This window comes from Lotus japonicus, chromosome 2, assembly GCF_012489685.1.
Source record: "Lotus japonicus ecotype B-129 chromosome 2, LjGifu_v1.2".
Lineage (NCBI taxonomy): Eukaryota > Viridiplantae > Streptophyta > Magnoliopsida > Fabales > Fabaceae > Lotus > Lotus japonicus.
This window is the reverse complement of record NC_080042.1, coordinates 49,012,202-49,031,761: the sequence shown is the minus strand read 5'-3', so window position 1 is coordinate 49,031,761 and position 19,560 is coordinate 49,012,202. Positions and strand designations below refer to the sequence as shown.

The window sequence follows — 19,560 nt, the reverse complement described above, 5'->3', positions numbered from 1 at the left end:
GATAGAAGACAAAGTTATTACTCTTGAACATGTTGCTACTGAATCACAGTTAGCAGATATTTTCACAAAAGAATTGGACGCCGTTCAATTCGTCAAGTTAAGAGAGAAGTTAGGGATTTGCATATTAACTGATCACTAGAAGTTAATTGCGCTGTGCAACGGCTATTTTTTCCTCTATTTAATCCTGGTTGCACGCCACCTGAGGATCATCATTCCTCTATTCTTGAAATCCTCAATTTTCAACTTCTTTATTTTTGTCAACTGCTCCTATCCTAATGGTTATTTTCTTGTGAATCCTGAATTCATCATGTCTCAAAGTTCAGGAAGATCAAAGAAGAGTGTTGGTCGCAAGATTATTGTTAGCGATCATGGCGTGAAGATTTGTGTTGAATCTTCAACCCCAACCCCTGCTAGGGCTTCAAGGTCCACTCCAATCCTGGCCTCCGTGCACTCACAAACACCGGTGAGGCGATCCAGAAGGATGATGTCCAAGCATTCAGCCCTAAAGCGCAATTCCAAATCAGTCAATGTGTCTCCTACTGTGACTATCTCCGATGATGATCAGGAGAAGATCATTCCAGATGATCAAGTAGATGCTATTGTAGATCGCGATTTGGAGACTCTGGCAGATGTTGCTATGAGCCAGCGTGATTCCCCTGTTGAGAAATCACAGGAAGATATTGATCATTCTTCTGACTCCTTGAAGGAGGGTGGAACCACTGCTAGTGAAGATGACATCCCTGCGAAGACTCCTGTTCAAGAGAACTTCACACAGGATTCCAGAAAGGGAAAAGAGAAAATGAATTCTGAAGAAAATGAACCAATTGTTATTGTGATGAAGAAGAAGAGTGTCTCTGGTACTAGTGCTAGCAAGAAGGCCTCTGATTAGAATGTGAGATCTCCTGTCAAGAACTCTGTTAAGATCTCTCAAATTTCTCCTATCACCTATCGTAGTACTCAAGTTCAACTGCCTGAGAAGAAGAAGTCTGTGAAAAAGAGTGCCAAAAAGAAGAAGGAGGCACAGGATACTAAGAAGAAACAGGTCAAAGCATCAACTGGCAAGAAGAGAAAACACATCTCTTCATCTGATTTAGAACAAGATGTTATTCCAGATGCTGCTAACATGTCTTCCACAGCAAAGAAGAGAATAAGAGGTAAGAGAGTTCCTCTTAATATTCCTGATGCTCCTATGGACAATGTGTCCTTCCACACTGCAGAATCTGCGCAGAGGAGGAAGTTTGTGTATCAAAGAAGAATTGCTAGGGAGAAGGAACTGAGTGAGGAAGCACTCAAGGTTGATGAGATTGTGAGTCTTCTGACTCAGGCAGGATTGATCAACACTGTCAAGGATCTTGGCAGATGCTATGATCAATTGATCAGGGAGTTCATTGTTAACATCCCTGTTGACTGCAATGATGTTGATAGTCTGGGCTTTCGGAAGGTTTTTGTGAGAGGTAAGTGCATTAATTTCTCTCCTACTGTGGTCAATGAGTTTCTTATGAGAGATGCTGGTGCTGTAAATGAGGGGGAGCCATGTCTGCATATGGTGGCTCATACTCTCACTGGAGGCCTTGTCAAGAAATGGCACAAGCAAGGCTTGTTGCCATCTGCCAAATTGTCTGCCAAGTTTGCTGTCTTGAACAAGATTGGAGCTGCAAATTGGGTAGCTACACATCACACTTCTGGTGTCACTCCTCAACTGGCCAAAATGATCTACCTGATTGGAACCAAGTCCAAGTTTGATTTTGGTACTCATGTGTTTGAGCAGACTATCAAACATGCTGAGTCCTATGCTGTGAAACTGCCTATCATGTTTCCAACCTTGCTGACTGAACTGATTGTGCATCAACATCCTGACATTGTGAGGCCCAATGAACCTCAAGGTTAGAAGCCTGACCCTCTTAAATTTGATCATCGTCTGTTTGCTGGGACACATGTTCCAGACATGGTGCTCGCTACTGCTAAGGATATTGAAAGTGCTAGTGGATCCAAGCTTCCTGGCTCTGCCAAGAAAGATGTGTTGGCTGAACTCATTTCTACTTCCAAGACTCTGGAAGATACCATCCATGCCAGCATTGTGCGAAAGGAGCAGGTGGATCAACTCATCAAGTTGCTCCAAGGTGCTCATGGAGAACAAGCACAAGAGGATACTGTTGCTGACAGTGCGGATGAAGAAGAGGCTGATCTTGAAGAAGAGGTTGAGGCTGAGGTTGAAGAAGGCATAGCTGCTGAGGAAGAAGGAGAGGATGAATCTAATGAAGGCGAAGAAGAAGAAGATATTAGTGGCTCTGAGAGTTCTGGATCAGAGAGTGCATCTTTGTGACTTATTTGTTTTTCTTTTGGATGTATTTGATTCAGTCTCCTGGATATTTGAACTTATGTTCTGGTCTGTACTTCCTCTGATAATGCTACCTATCTAGTTTAACATCTATGGAAGATTTTACTGGTTTCTGCTCTATCAAGTGCACTTTTGCCAAATTCTGCTAATAAGGGGGAGTAACTGCTGGTTAGCTGATGTCTGTTGTGATTGTGCATGGCCTATGTTTCATTTCTGCTTCTGCAATAGGTATTGCTGTGAATGTGTTTGTCTGCATAAGTGAAGTAGATTATGCAGTGTGTTATGAGGAAGTTGTTTTCTGCTACCTTGATATATTCTAGTTGCTCTGATGTGTTAGTTCACGCTTCTCTGAAGAGTTCTTTTGGTAGTTGAAGTTTATTAACTAAAATTTGACAAAGGGGGAGATTGTTGTTCCTGTGATTGTCAAGAATTTTAGCTAAGTGTTGTGTGACATGTTAGAGGACCAAATGCTTCAAACATTGTGACTACATCATTTGGCCCTGGTAATGTGCTGTTTGGTTAAGTTGGTTTTCTGGAAGCTTCTATGTTTGTTTCGTGTGCAACAAGTTAGGGTTGTTGTATGTGAAGCTTCTCCGTGCCGTCAAGAGAATATATCAGGTGTAAATCAAATCAGGTGTTACGATTTGATTGATTGGTTTGTTGTGAAAGATTATGTTTAAGTTCAAAATCTTAATTGATAAGATTTTGCTCTGTTTTAAAATAAGGAATCTTTCTGTTTGCTATGGACTCTTTGCTCGCCCAAGCCCATCGAAGACAAGGCCTGCGCAGCTGCTATATATGAAGATCTAAGCCTAGTTTTCTGAGGTGCGTTGATTGAGTATTGTTAGGGTTTTCATTGTGAGTTCATACTGGTTTTTTTGTAACTCCCTCAGTAAGCTTTTAAGCGTTACCATATAAACTGAGAGTTGTTTGTTTTGTTGTTTGATCATGAGATCTGTCTTTCAATCTCTTGTATAAAAGATCGGTCACTGTGGCAGTGATCATTAGGAGTTAGGGGAAGTTTCCTCGTAGCTTAGAGGGAAGGGCTAAGCTAGATTCACTAGTTGTAATAGTGGTAGACAATGAAGAGGCTCTATACTAATGGGCAGTAACTTAGGTATAGGAGGGACTTTTATGTATGACCTAAGGGCTATTACTAAGATAGTGAATTGACTCCTGGATTGGTATCCTCCAGACGTAGGTGTTTTGACACTGAACTGGGTTAACAAACCTTCGTGTTATTTAGTTTTGTTAATTGTCTTCTGCATAATTGTTATTTTTCTATCTTGCAAGATGTTGTAGACATCTGGTAAAACAATTGTCCTCGTGTTAATAGAATTTCAACATGTAATCATCAAAACATAGAGTTGTACTACATGATCCCAACTTGATCTTACAGAAGCCTTACCGCCCTAAACACTCGCGGGCCTCCTCGCTGCCACCGGCTTCTCGATCTCGCACTGCAAAGCGTGGCATTCCTCTGTAACGTGGCCCGTCGCCCGGTGGTATGCGCGCCATTTGCTCCTTGGCTCGCTAGCCATTCGTGTCGCCCGCATTTCTTGGAAAATTTTCGTCTGGCGCGCACTATTCACGAACATTGGCCATCCCTTCCGAGGGGAAAGTTGCCACTCCCGTTGCGATTTCCGATAGGCATTTCCTTTATGAGGGGAAAGTTGCCACTCCTGTTACGATTTCCGGTAGTCCTTCCCCCCGGTCGTCTCAAGCTCCGCCACAGCCTCCACCTTTCGGAGCTCTCGAATCTGCTGCTCCAGACGGCTATCAACGTCACAAATTAACCGTCTCCAATCCATACGAGCATCCGGCGCCTGAGGTGATGGCAATCCACCTTCAGAGTCCTCCAACGAGGGCACTGAAGACTCCTGCTCCTCACTGCGCGACCTTCTCCATATGCGACGCGGTGGCGGGCCGTGCGTGTACTCCAGCTCTCTGTCGCGTCGTCGACGACGTGTTTCCATCACATTCCAATCACTAACCGGGACTTCAACCGGAAATACGAAAATCAAAGAAAATTTCACAGAAAATAAAACTTCTCTCAACCAAATCACAATCCACGTAGTTCGGGAATCGAAATCTACCGATCCCCACAGACGACGCCATATGTTCTATCCAAGAACATAGAGAAATGGTATAGTACCTAGAGTGAAAGGATTGTAACGTGAGAATCTAGAGAGAATTAGAGCGTAGCCGTTTAGAGAGAGAAAGTAACTGAATTTCAAGCTTATTATTTCTCAAATGAGCTAAGAGTCCCTTACAATTGGTAACCGTCCCCTATTTATAGACTTGGAGCTGGGCTTAGCGCCCTTAACTATCCTTAGTGGGCCAGTTGGGCTTCCTAGGAAAAGGTCCAACTTCCCGGCTCGCGCGTCGCCTTGGACAAGCATCCCTGGGCGAGGGCCCCTGGGGTCCCGCCCAGTCCACCTCCTCCATTAACAAATAAACGGTAGGATTAACGTTGCAGACAACCGTCAAAGTCAGGGACCACCGGTGTAATTAAATTAGGTGGGGGACTAAAATTGTGGAATTGGTAAACATCAGGGACCTAAGTTGCAATTAATCCTAAGATGAGGCCAATGAACTTTCAGAGGATAAATACACTCTTAATAATCTTCAGCTAACCCAAAATAGTGTCGTATAGTACCAATTTAGTCCCGACCTGAGACATAATAAAATAATTGACCAACCGGTGCATTGTGTCACTATTACTGATTGAAATAGTCACTATTCAGCCATTAAAACCTACCATCATCAGCTCATATTTCCCATAAGCATCTCTGAGTACTTTAGAACGTCCTCATGGCTTCATGTGCAGCCTAGGGAACCATGCAAATCCATTTGCATGTAGAACCATTGGTGGTGCAACTAAGATTAAGGGTTAAGCTTGATTTTCAACTTTAAGCACCCTTCAGCCTATAAAATGACCCTAAGCCTATCCTAGGAGTCCTCTGTAACTCATTCTAAGTCCCTGAAGCCAGAGAGGGTGAGAAGAGAGCTCAGAAAGAGAGAAAACCCGAGAGGAAGCTTACCAACTTCTTCTCTTCGATTCTATCATCTCAGTGAGTGTTAGTGAGAAATTCTTGTCCCATTAAGCTTCTGGAGGGAAGAGGAAGCGATCTGGGTTGATTTGGCAAAGCTTTGGACGCCAAAAGCTCAAAAACGACGAAGGTCTCCATCTCTGGCGAGTCCCCGGCGAGTTCCATCACCTGCAACTCGACTTTGCTCGCGATCCTGACCACCCGAGTAGCACCCAATAGCACCATTCTATTCCCCATCACCTGTAGAACAAGACCCAACGTTTAGAACAGCTCAGGCACGACGATTTTCCATCACCGATGAAGCTCCGGTCGTCTTCTCCGGCGAGCTGTTCAGTGAGTTCTTTGCAACTCGCTATTTCTTCACATTGTTTGATCCAAAACTTACCCTTATGCATGTTAGAAAAATATTAGGAAGCTTTAGAGTAGTTTTAAGCCCTGAATCCTTAGGAATCGACAGAAATCATATTTGAATTTTGGAGCTCAACCATGCTATCGGGTTGAGCTCCTGGCAGTGAATTGAAGTGCCAAAATGATTAGGTTATACTTCTGGAGGGTCTAAGGACGTATTAGAGTAGCTAGAACTGAAGATTAAGCCCTGAGGTGAAAAACCCCAATTTCACCTCTCGGCCAGTTTTTAAATTCAACAATTGAGCATGAACCTTTGATCTTTAGCCTCTGAAACTAGTTTAGATGAACTCAGAAGGTAGGAAATTGTAGGAATATAGTATTAGAAGTTAGTTTTCAGCTTAGTTTATAAATTTCTTAATTTCCAAGTAAGCTTTGAACTATATGGAACTTTTAGCTAGATGACATGCTTAAATAAGTGATTATGACTCTGATTATGTGCTAAGGATACTGATTTTAAGATGATTTAGGACCTGAAGTCAGTAGGGTAGATTAAGAAATAAAAAGTTAAGTTAGTGACTTGAAGATTAAGTTGATTTAACAAAGTGACTTAAATAATGAACCAAAGTTATAAAATTAGAATTTGAGTTAGGATTGAGAAACTTGTAATTTTAGGGATATAAATAAAAGTGAAAGGCATAGGCAGGTTAGAGGAAGAATCAGATTGATCAATCAAAGAGCATAAGACAATTAAAAAGAAAATGAAATAATTCATAAGTTAGATTAATGTTTTGGCAAATGAATTTATAAGAACCCTAGCATAATCAATGATACAGAGGAAGTCACTAAGAGTCAAAGGTAAGGGGGTTAGACAAGACCTTGTCCTGGTACATAGGTTATGGAGCTCACTGTTATTGTGATAGATAACATATTGTTATTGCTTATATATTATTGGATGCATGTTTGCATGATATGCTTATGTCATGATGTATTGCTTAAACTGTGATGCTGAATTACTATGATTGAGTTGGTAATATGATTGTATGTGCATGACTAAAATGTTGCACTATTAGAAAGGAATAATAGTACGTCATGGCATATGGCGGTACTTAGGATTAATAGCCATATTGCATGGTATTAGGATTGTCCCTGGTACTTAAGCATCTGAGGTAGAAGGGAGAGGGAAGTTGATCCCCGACTTAACGTGTTATTGATACTTGCTTTTGAAACTAACCCATAATCAGTAAGGTACAACTCTTAGGATAGGTAGATTCAATAAATGAAATATGATAAAATAATAGGTAAGTGAAAAATGAGAAATTAAAAGTACATAACCATTACCGGCGGAATAAGTTTTCCTGCTTGAATTCCGAACTACCCAATCTCACTAGAGATCCGCCTTCATAAATCATGAAGTGCAGTTACAGCACCAAGTAAGGATCCAGATGCTGAGATGTAAATAAGTAACACAAGAAAGGGGGGTTTGAATTGTGAACTTGAAATTTACGTTTTATAACTAGGGTTTTTGAAAAGAATATTAGTTCTTTTAAGAAGACATTAAGTATGACTTTTCGTAAAACATTTATTGCAGCAGAAATGTAAGTTAGTAAAGCAGAACGATTAGCACACAGAGATTTATACCGGTTCACCCTAATCGATTGAGCTACGTTCAGTACTTGGCCACCACCAAGATTTTCACTAGCAAGTATCAAGGACTTCACCAATACAAGTATTCAACAGGACTTCTCCCACAAGTATTATCACAGACTTCTCCAAGTATTCTACAGGACTCCTCCTACAAGTATTGTTCAGGACTTCTCAAACAATCTTAAAAATATTATATCACTCTACAAGATTTCTCTTCGTTCAAGAGTAATGGTAGAGAAATTATGGCATTGGAACTCTAAGTGTTTGGGTTCAGATCTGACTTTGGAGCACTTAAGAGTTCTGAAACTAAGTGAGAAGAGAATAAAGAAATTTGAATCTTTTAAGGTACGAGGTTCTCTCTTTCACTTGCAGAAGTAAAGGCTTGTGTTTGACTCTTAGAAACTTTCTGCTTGAGCTTTCAATGCTTTTGAGAAGATAGAAATGAATTCTTGAGTTCTTGTTCTTTCATAATTAATTCTCTTATGCTTCAATTCTTCAAGAGTTCCTTTTATACTCGCTTGCTAGTGTTGTAGCCGTTGTGAGATTTCATCTTACCGTTGTTCTTAGCCGTTGTGAAATAAGATCAAACCGTTGATTCAAATGGCTTTGGTTGGCAGCTTCATTGAATGCGAGATCAGAGGCAAGTCTATCCTTTAGCCGAAAATATGATGTTTGTCATCTAGTAGGTGGTGATAGACTTGGGCTACTTTTCAGACATGAGACAATTGGGAAATATGATGTTGACGGCTTGTACTTTTTCCTTGTTGGTTAGCGTGCCTTTAGCTGAAGTAAACTAGTCTTCACGTGATCTGCTTTGAATATAAGTCAATTGGTTGCCTTTTGATTTGAATGTAGGACAACTGGTTGCAATCTAACTTTAACTTTGGTGCTCAGTATTTGTCTTTAATAAATCTGACTGATGATGTGGCGTTGGACGGTCAGAGACTTGGATCTTGAGTGAGAGTCAGTTTGCTTCCCAAACTGTTTTGTAACTTCTGGAGCTTTTCTTTTTGTGATGATAGAACGTTGAAGAATATAACATTTTCTTGAGTTTCTCCTGAAATTCAAATGCTATAGTGAGTTTACTGTTCAATGAAACTTCTTCTATTAGAATGTTTATTATCAAAATAAGATTTTAAAAACGTTATGATGCGTTTGAACTTAACAGATACTTGTTTCTAGTTCTATAGTGAGTTTACTGTTCAATGAAACTTCTTCTATTAGAATGTTTATTATCAAAATAAGATTTTAAAAACGTTATGATGCGTTTGAACTTAACAGATACTTGTTTCTAGTTCGCTAGTAACCTAACAGATGAATAAGGGGGCGATGGTTGATGATCGAAAACACACCCTAAGAGAAACAAGGAGTAGGAAAGTGTTGTCACTACCACTAAGGAGAGTGGGAATACATAGACGTCAAAGATGGTCATGTTCAGAGATGAATTGACCCGGGATCTACACGGCAGTACACCTCTCATTTTCGTTTCGAAAGGACCCCAGAGGTCGAGATTGGCATGAAGTTTAAGGCAAAGAGTTGCTTCGTGTATTTCTGTCTGAGAGCTACTGAGTGATCATTGCCCGGTAAAGAGTGGACTGTAAGGAGCGTCCATGTTCCCGAGACGATTTTTTGAAGATAATGAAGCTAAGGCTTCAGGCCCTTAAAATATACTTATCACATGATAAAGGAATAAAATAAAAAAGGTTCGCAAGGGACTTTATGCTTCTAAGAACTCATAGGGAGAAGTCTAGCCGAAGGACGGAGGTATAAGGTGGACCTCACCATATTGCATTATATTCCTTGTGTTTGCTAATATGTATGTATTTAATGATATAATGACTTGAGTACTAACGTTTGTTTCATATGATGTGCATTATGTACAAAGTTGTGTTTGACTCACCCTTGCACTTATTTTTCATAAAAGCGGGTAACAGGTGCTTAGATGAGTTTACCTCCAGTAATCGCAGTCCACGTTGACTTCCCAGCACACTTTGGCTGGCATATGGATCTTAACATTGTCTACTGTTCATACTAGGGCCTCACTGTTTTATGTTGCAGGGAATTGAGTACAGGACACATCGGTTTTCCACTTACTCTTCTGATGGCATTCTCATTCTTCCTACCCACTCATGCCTAGAGGGTTATTCCGCTCACATCAAGAAGCCCTCAATTGCCGACCCCACCAGCAGCCATACCCATGGAGCCAAGAGAGCCTATACCAGCAGTACCTATCAGGGCGGTGAGTCCACCTCCCGATGTTGGACCACAAGGCCGAGAGTCATTAGGACCGCCTCCACCTAGGAGGAGTGCTTCACGCTTTCGGGTGACGGCCCGCAAGCGGGTGAGATCTCCCAGGTTCTCGAGAGACGCTAGGGTGTAACGCGTAACACCCCGATTTCTCGAGTGTCACACAGTAACTAAACAACATAAATTTTCGTAAAGAATTTTCGTCGTTTAATTATTAATCTTCAATTAGTGACAAAGATTCATTTTATCGAAAACCCTCAACTTTAATTGTAAATCAATTAAGTTCGAACGCGGATAAATACAAATAACTGATATAACCAAAATGAAGATTGTAATTGAAGTAAAGTACGGTGGCCACACCCATGTGTGAAAAACCACAATTGAAAATTATCAACTGTATTACAACTGAAAGACTAATTAAACCAAATTAGAAAAGTTCAACAAAAATAGAAAGTAAAATCAAAAACTCGATGCTTCAGCTCTCAGGTTCCCAACATCAACCTACCCTCCAATTCAGTCCTCGTCATCACTGGAGATTTCGACGAGCTCAGCTCCAACAAAGTCCTGGTCCCGACGACGCTTCTTCGAGGACGGTTCAAATCTGGAAGAGGCTCATCGTAAAGACCAAAGATACAGCAAGCATCCTCATCATATAGCTTCATCTCCCAGGAATTGGTCGTCGCCGTTATCTTCACGACCATCTACCCTTCCCCCCCCCCACAAATAACACAAAGACAAGTAGTGCAAGGGTCAGGTCGCAAAATCAACATAATTATAAACCATTTCACAATATACATTAATCATTCGCTTATAGAATTATTTATATAGCAGTTAGTCAGTTTAGCTAACGAATCCTCACTTTACACAACCCATCAAAACACCTTGGCCAATCTCGTACATCCGCAGATGCACAGTTCAAGTGGAGCCGCAATGATCCACAAAAATCTCAAGCAGACCGCAGTCCACCTTATCACGTGGAGCCGCAATGATCCATAAAATCTCAAGGAGACCGCAGTCAACCTTATCACGTGGAGCCGCAATGATCCACAAAAATCTCGCTCGCGTGCAAGTAACCGTTTGTCTCTAACGGCACCATCGTTCTCATGGTCCATAGTCTTCACTAGACCTATGTTCCATTAAATATCTCATTTACTTGCAAGCGATTAATCACGTTTCCCTTTGTTTAAGGCTCTAAAGTCAACCTAGAGTCTTACAACATACGTCAAATAAATATAACGTCAAATTAATCACAGCCACAGTGGGAATTACAGCTAGATGAGCAACCCTTTTCACAATTTCTCGAATAAGCATATTACATCGCATTTGTATAATCATAATCACATTCTCATGCATTATAAAACATTGCAAATTCATCAAGCGAGGCATCATATGACTTGTGCATGAAAGCGAAAGAAAGGAATACTCCGAACCCCTATGAATAGGGTTCGGCCGAACCTCTCCATGGCCCTTGGGGTTTGAAATTTTTTTCTTTTCTTTCCTTTCAATCACATAAGCCTTAGTACAGCCCCACACATCAATTTGATCATCCAAAAATTTCAGAACTCAACGTATCTCAATCATCATGTTGAACAAGTAAATTGCTTGTCAAACTTAGCAAGTAGACATGGGATTTCCACATAACATCAAAGATCTATGGCAAGTATAGAAAATAGAGAATAGTAAAACATGGTATCTCAAGGAAAAAGTCCAGCAAGCATCATGACCACCAAACTCATGCAAAAGCAATCAAGATCTTGGCTTTTCTCATGGCAAATCATGGCAAATACCCTAGGCAAACTACCAAACCTAGACCAGCCCTTACCTTGCACGAATGGTGATGGAAAAACAGAAGTTTGTTGATGAAAAGAAGATTCAAGAGCTGCTATCCAAGGTCCTCTCCTTGCTCTCTTCCAATCGGTCTCTTCCTCCCACTCACGCTCTTCTCTCTCTCGCTCGATCTCTCTCTCGTTCTCCCTTTCTCTTTCACTTTTCTCTCTTCTTTCTTGTTGTGCTTTTTACGTGAATACAGTATGGTAGCACTTCTAATTCTGAATGAGAAAGAAAATAAGGATTTCCCCCTCTATTCCCAAGCTAAAACCGGCGGCCAACACTTGCATATGGGCTAGGTTTGTTTTCTTTTTCTCTTCTCCCTTCACTACTAGGCCCAAGCCCAAAATTTAAATGGTCAACTAATTAATCAAAAATTAACTCCTTTTTAATCCCCAATTAATCAGAGTAAAAGCCAATTAAAACAACAAACCCCTCCCCCAAGCAACTATGTGGCCGACGGCCACAAGGAGTTTTTAGGGTTTCCAAATCCCTAATCTCCTAAGCCCAAACAAAGCAAGCCCACTTAGGTCTTTCTCATACTCTACTTCAGCCCATAACCTCTGATTAGATAATTAACCCACAATTAATCACTATCTAAAAGGTTTAGCACGAAAATACAATTTCTTACTTTTAGTAAAATTCGTCAGAACTGTACAGCTAGACCTTCCGTCACTAAAACATGTATATCTTGGGCTACAGAGGTTGGAATGACATGAAACTAACAAGAGATTTTAGCTAACTCAGCGAGCTAGAACTCTCATGAAGGAAGCTTCTCAAGATAAGGTCGTTAAGACCTCTCAAAATTCACACAAGGTCACGGACAGATTAGCAAATAACTCAAACTTCAATAAAACTTCACTTAAGCAATACATAAGTAAGGTTAGGGTCTTACATACCGAATGAGATTTCAGAGAGCCAGAGTTTCAGGAGTCAGGGAGTCAGTGCCAGAGTTAGTGGCTGCTGAGGAGGAAGGCTAGATGGACGAAGACCTCAAGAGGAGGAAATGAGGGAATGAAGCAGATGGCTCGATGATCTTATGATCACTATTTATGTTGATTTGTATTATGACTTGTTATCTGTACTTGGAGGGCTATGTGTCCTCACTAGACTATTATGTGTGTGGTTGTTGTTTGCAAGGTGGACTTGTCCACCATATGTTTATGTTATGTATGCTTGTTTGCTTTAATAATCTTTCGCATCGTTAGGTTAAGAGGTTGACTACTTGAGAGTTAGGGAACTCAAGGGTGGTACTCTACCCTAGTGGTCCCGATGAATATTGAGAGAAATACTAACAAGATAGAATCGGCAAGTAGAAAAAAAAACAAGTCGCATCGCTCGCTCCTAAGTGATGGGAGTTGGGCGAATTCGTCACTCATGGAAGGGGACGCGTCACTTATTGTAAGGGTTCAATCATTGTGGCAGTGATTGTGAAAGAAAGTGAGAGAGACTCTCATGCTTAGGGGGAGGACTAAGTACAAAACACTGGAAAGTATTAGGTAGCATGGCATTGAACAAGATTTGTTCAACTAAGACCGGGTGTATCAATACTACTAATAATGGATTTGCTTTCTTGGGTGGAAACCCCCCATATGTAGGTGATGTTGCACCGAACTTGGTTACCAACTCTTTGTGTAAAAACTTATTATTCTTTATTGCTTTGTTGTTTTTACTGTGTAAATAGTTGTGGCTTAAGTCTTTTATGTTAAACACATTGTCTGAAACATTGTGTTTGACATTTGTCCTGCTCTGAATGGTCTTCGAATGGATGGCAATTATCTTGTAGTTAAGAGGGCAAATCTTAAGCAAGCCGCTACAAACTCGGTGATCAGAAAAGTTTGGCGGCCTAAGAAAGAGCAGAACAAAGCAATTCCGATTAGACAAGAGGAGACACCCAAGGAAGAAACCAGTACTCGTGAGATTTCACGACAACCAGAGGTTGGGCAATTGAGTTTTGCAACTTCTGATATGGATAATATCTGGTACCAATGCTGTGCTCGAGCCCGCACTCTTGAGGCGAAACCAGTAGATGTAATCTAGGATGAACTTACTCGAATCGGTATGTACAACTTTCACTTAATACCATTAGGTGCAGAGGAGGTTTTATTAGAATTTGAGAGCAAGGAGGAGATGATAGAAACTCTAGCAGAATGTAGCTTTTTCTAGGAACAGAAATTAACAGATTTACACCCCTGTACTTCGCTAACCTTTGGGGTCGCTCATCTGGTGTGGATTCGCCTGTGGCTTCCGTTAGGTTTATGGTCGGAACCCTTCTTTACAACTATTGGAAATAGACTTGGTACATTTGTGGAATTGGATGTCGCAAACAAACACCGCCATCGAGCTGATTTTGCTCGCATTCTTGTTCGAATGCACCATCCGCTCATTCACTGGTTTTCAATGTCAATAGATATGGAGGGAACAACAAGTGTGATTCTAGTAGAGAAAGACGATTATGCTTATGATTATTTGAAAGATGGAAACCATGTCGTCAACTCCGGTAAAGCTTTACAATTCAGAGGATGATACTGATTTCGGGGATTATTCGGAAATTGATAACGACATTGTTCAGGAAGCACATGATCCAGTTCGTTTGGATAAAGAATTTGATGTTGTAGATGATGTTGAATCAGGAGAAAAGGATGAGGTTTTCAGGAATGATACAGTGCAAGGACTCCAAAGCATGGCGGTTGTGGAAGGTTTTTATCCAAAAACGAATTCAGTGTTGAAATCCGTTGACCGTGAAGCACACCTACAGGTCACGCACACAGCGGCTACGGGTGCAGCCTTTGTCCACTCGACCTTGCACCAGAAGGGGGTGCAACAAAAAAATTCAAATTTTATGGCATTCAATGGAGCTTTCAACGCGGGGGAGGAAGTTTTGGAGAGTTTCAGGTTCTGAAGGAAACTGGCTATACCGTGGAGGAAATTGAGGAATGGAGGAGAAATACAAGAGCAGAATCAAATATGCTATTTAAAAAACAAATCTTCCCTTTTGTTTTTAAATCTCCTGATTTTATTTCAAATAATAACCATTCTGTTACAGGCTTCTCATTCAATTCACAGGATATTTCTCAAAAATATAGCCGGGGCCCGTTTCAAGTTCAAGAATTGCAAAGGCCCTGTTTGCCTCAAGGAATTCACAACAAAACTGATTTATTGAAGGCTGCAACTTATTTACCAGCAACGTTTGCTTCTGCGTCTAACGTGATAGAAACTGCAAGTCAAGAACACTACATTCGAACCTCGCCTCATCAAATTATCCGGCAGAATTCCACTGGCAACGCTCCTCTCCCTCAAAGATGTGACGCACAACCCCAACGTTCCTCTCCTATCCAGGAATTTCAGTCTCCGTCCAAAGAAGTAGACCTATCGCTGGCTGTCCTGACAACACCAACACCTCACAATTCCCCAAACTCAAATTCCTCTAAGAAAAGTTCGCAGAGGGGACGACCTAAGGGCAGCAAAAACAAACCTATAGCGCTGCCGGTTGATTTTTTAGAACCCGTCACATTTGAGGATGGCATCGCAACACGCTCGCAGCGAGCTTGGTTGATCGGAAAGGAGCTAGGATTAAAACCACGCGGTTCTGAAGCACTAATGCAGAGAGGTTTTGAAGCCCAAATCAGCGAAAATCATCCACATCTAAATTGAGATCCCGGGACCTTGGCTCACATGGAATGTACGTGGGCTAGGTGGAACTACAAAGAGGGAGATTGTGAAGAAAGCAATTCAACAGCTGAAGCCAGAGTTACTTTTTATTCAAGAAACAAAATTAAATGAGCAGCGACAACAATCAATACAGAAGTGGGCGCAAGGTATGCAGTTCCGTCATGTGGAGGTTTATGCAGATGGATCCGCAAGAGGGCTTCTGTGCATGTGGAAGGATAACATCATTCAAGTTCTGACAGTGGTGACTGATACTAATTTTATTCTGCTGACACTGAAAATTCCAAATTATAAACAGCCAGTAATGGTGGGGAATGTTTATGGTCCACACACTGTGGCAGAGCGCAGAGTATTTTTTGAGGCATTGTACTATCATATCTTGGGACATGTGGGCATGGTTCTCTTGGGAGGTGATTTTAATGCTGTTTTATTGAGTGCAGAACGATCTTCAGGAGGTGTTCTGGATACAGGTGATATTATTTTTCAGCAGTTTGTGCAGGATAGTAACTTGTCAGACTTACCACTTATGAATGGGGATTATACCTGGTTCTCAAGTCGAAACGACGGCTTATGGAGTCGACTCGATAAATGGTTGGTGTCTGATGAGGTGATTTTATCATTTTCTAATATTTCTCAATCAGTTTTAGAGTGGAATGTGTCTGGCCACAGGACCAAAACCTTTTTATTATTTCAACCATTGGGTGGAGGAGAATGGTTTTAATGAGTTGGTGGAGACTTGGTGGCGTTCTGCAGTATATCAAGGTTGGTCGGGTTATGTTCTGCAACAAAAATTGAAGGGGTTGAGGGGGAAAATTAGAGAGTGACGTAAGGGGAAGGGATCATGGGGGACAGAAAAAATTATGCACTTGGAGGGTAGATTACAGGTTGTGATGGGAGATATGAAAGAGCAGGGGGGATCGCATAGCCTTTCAAAGGAGCGAAGGGACATTCTGGAGGATTTATGGAGAGCATACCGTGCGGAGGAACGAATATGGAGACAAAACTCGAGGGTGCGTTGGCTGAAGGAGGGTGATCCGAATACAAAATATTTCCACCGGATATGCAAGGCGAGAACGATAAAAAAGAACATTACTCAGCTCAGATATCAGGAAAGAGAGTTGACAGCCCCAACAGAGATAAAAGTAGCTTTGCGGAATCACTTCCAGAACTTTTTCCGGCAGACATCTGTAACTAGGCCTCGGTTTCAAAATGTAAATCTGCGGAAGGTGTCAGAATCTGAAAATCATTTGTTAGAAGCAGCTTTTACGCAGGAGGAGATTTGGGAAGCTGTTAAAAATTTTGATGGTAATAGAGTGCCAGGCCCAGATGGTTTTAGCATGGATTTTTTAAAAAAAATTTGGAACTTAGTGAAGGATGATTTGCTTTAGTTTTTTGATGATTTTCATCATTCTGGTCAACTAGTGAAGGGCTTAAACTCAACATTCATAGCTCTTATTCCCAAAGGAGGTCACCAGGAAGAGATATCGGATTACAGGCCCATCAGTTTGATTGGCAGCGTATACAAATTATTGTCTAAGGTATTGTCAGTTCGTCTCAGTATGGTGCTCCCGCGTCTGTTAACTCAGAATCAGTTTGCTTTTACAGCTGGGCGACAGATTGTTGATTGCTCCTTGATTGCAAATGAGATTGTCCATTCCACGTCAGCAAGGCCACAGGGAGGTTTGCTTTTCAAAATGGATTTTGCAAAAGCTTATGATAGCGTTGAATGGGGTTTTCTTTTGGAGCTTTTGCAGGAAATGGGCTTTGGAGAAAAAATGGGTCAGGTGGATGCAGTGTTGTATTTCATCAGCGTCTTTGGCGGTTTTGGTTAATGGGTTACCGTCCCATTTGTTTTCTATTGAAAAGGGACTGCGACAGGGTGATCCATTATCTCCTCTTCTCTTTAATATAGTGGCGAATGGGATGTCGTGTATGTTGAATCAGCTGCTAGCCCAAGATAATCCCTGTGGTGTGGAAGTGGCTCCGGGCCTTTATTTAAATCATCTACAGTTTGCTGATGATTCTTTGCTTTTTACAGATTCTGTTCAAAACCAGTATGAGACTTTGGCTTTGGTGGTTGAAACCTCTCTGTTCGCGTCAGGCTTAAAAATTAATTTCAACAAATCTGAGGTATTTGGGGTAAATGCGCCCATGTCAATGGTTCAGGCAGCAGCAAGTTGGTGGAACTTCAAGGTTGGCTCTTTACCGTTCATCTATCTTGGTTCACCGCTTGGTGGCAATCCTAGGCGTCTATTGTTTTGGAACCTTGTTTTGGAGCGGTTGACAGAAGAATTAGGCACATGGAGCTCACATTTCATGTCCTTAAGTGGAAGGTTAGTTCTTATTAAATCTGTTTTGAATGCTATTCCATTACACTACATGGCACTTTACAGAGCTCCGAAGGGGATTATTACGCGTATGGAGAAGATTATGAGGCGTTTCTTGTGGGGGGGGGGCACAGGGAGATCAAAAATCATGTGGGTGGCGTGGGAGGAGGTTTGCAAAGGGTCTAGATATGGTGATTTGGGGGTGCGTTATCTTGAATGGAAAAATAAAGCTATGTTGCAAAAATGGATTTGGCGTTTTGGGCGGGAGAGAAATGCATTATGGAGGGAGGTGATTTGTGGGAAATATGGGTTGCAGCGGGAGTTGATATCTCTTTGTAAGACCCAAGTTTTAAGCTTATGCTAAGTGAATAAACTTCCTATTCACGATTAGGGTTGATGTATCGTGAAAGGAAAACCTGAACAAGAGTTTACTAAATGGAATAAATTATGAAGGAGGGAGTTCAGGAAAAGTCAAAGGATTGTATCGAAGTCGATTTAAGTTATAGCACGAATAATATTCGCTTTAAAACCTAGGACAAGAACCTTAGAAAATCAAACTATGTTCCACCCTTGGAACACTGTAGGAATTTAGTCCAAAAATCTTCAGAGAAATGTTAGACCTTCTCTTTTTCCATATATAACAATCGTTTCGAGGCGAAACTCTAGGATCTACGAACGTCCGATTCCAATCATCGGAAGTTTGCCGAAACCGAATCACTGATAGTTCAGAAACCCTAAAATCAACGGACGATGAAGACTTTTTCTATTCGGAGCATCAAATAAAGATTTCATCCGCGATCGCCCACTCTAATCGACGTTCCAGATCTTTCTTCAGAAGGAAGTTTCTGCATCCGAGGTCAAAATCATAAAGTGCATAAAGTGCATTTTAAGCCGGTACACATTAAAAACAAGCCTCGAAAACCAAAAATCATACTGATATTTCTTTGGAGAATTAGAAGATTCAACGGGAAGAATATCGTGTCTAATATACGTTTGAATCAGTAGGAAAAATCGGAATCGCGAAATTCTCATTTTTCCGCATTTTCCATTTCCTATATATAGTATATGAAAGAAAAAAGAAAAAAACAACAAAAAAATCACAACACACACACACACGGCCGTAGCTTCAAGAGGAGGAAAAGGAAGAAAAGTGATTTTTCCAATTCTTGACCGATCGTCGTTCCGTTCGTTGCTACGCGTAGGCCTCGAGGTACTGATGCTTTTCCTTACCTCTGATCGCTTTTTCCATAGCTTTTTTGTAGAGTTTTCTGAGCGGATAGTTTATGGGTTTTTGCAAAACTATCCTGAATCTTTCATTTCTGATTCTAAACCTCTTCTATATGTGCCCAAGATCACTTCTGCCGGATTAGATTTTCCGTTATGTCGCCGGAATTCCGCCGGAATCAATTTTAGCCTTAAATACCCATTTTTGGAGTTTTTGAGGTAAAGCTTCAACCTTTAGGCTAAAAACTATCGCCTTAGCTTAGTGTTAGTAGGATTAGTTGTCATAAACGTCGTTGGTGACGTCCCTGCAAAATTTTATTTTTGGGATTTCAGTTTTGAAAATCCTAAGTTAAAAATCATGACCAAAATACCCCTGCGACAGTTTTTGATCCGATAATTTTTCCGAGTTCAGAATACCCTTAGTTACGGCTTATGAAAGCATAGGAACCAAGTTTGATCGAAGAAAAATCGAGTCTCCTAATTGTGAAAAGTGGCCGAACCTATTTAAGGGGGAGGAGGAAAATTTCCTTTTCCGAAAACTTGTCTTTCGCGCTAGATTATCGTACCTTAGAGTATAGATTACTTCGTGTAACCTTAGTAAGTATCGATAGCTTAGTTCTCGATAGATTCTGATAGTATTTCTGTGACTTTGCTTTAAAGGAACTTTTGAGGAATTTCCTGAGGAGCAACGCTTTGCTTGTGAGGAAGAGTTAGAAGATAATCCTGGAGAATCTGCAGGTGAGGGCTTCTCACTGAATCTCTAGTTAATGCTTAGGGTCGATGTTTCGACATTGTTTACTGTTTATGCACTGGAATTGTGTGTGATTGGAAAACGTTTTCTGAGGCTTCGGCTGACAATGTAGATGATGCATCTACTGTATGT

General features: G+C 41.1%; 1 protein-coding gene across 1 annotated transcript; it reads left to right on the top strand.

Annotated features, from left to right (window-relative positions):
- The first annotated feature begins 307 nt into the window (after nt 1-307).
- LOC130736550 (uncharacterized) lies at nt 308-2,323 on the top strand. The gene is made up of 3 exons (XM_057588369.1): nt 308-857; nt 963-1,883; nt 1,944-2,323. The coding sequence occupies exons 1-3, from the start codon at nt 308-310 to the stop codon at nt 2,321-2,323; spliced, it is 1,851 nt and encodes a 616-aa protein (XP_057444352.1).
- The last annotated feature ends 17,237 nt before the right edge of the window (nt 2,324-19,560 follow it).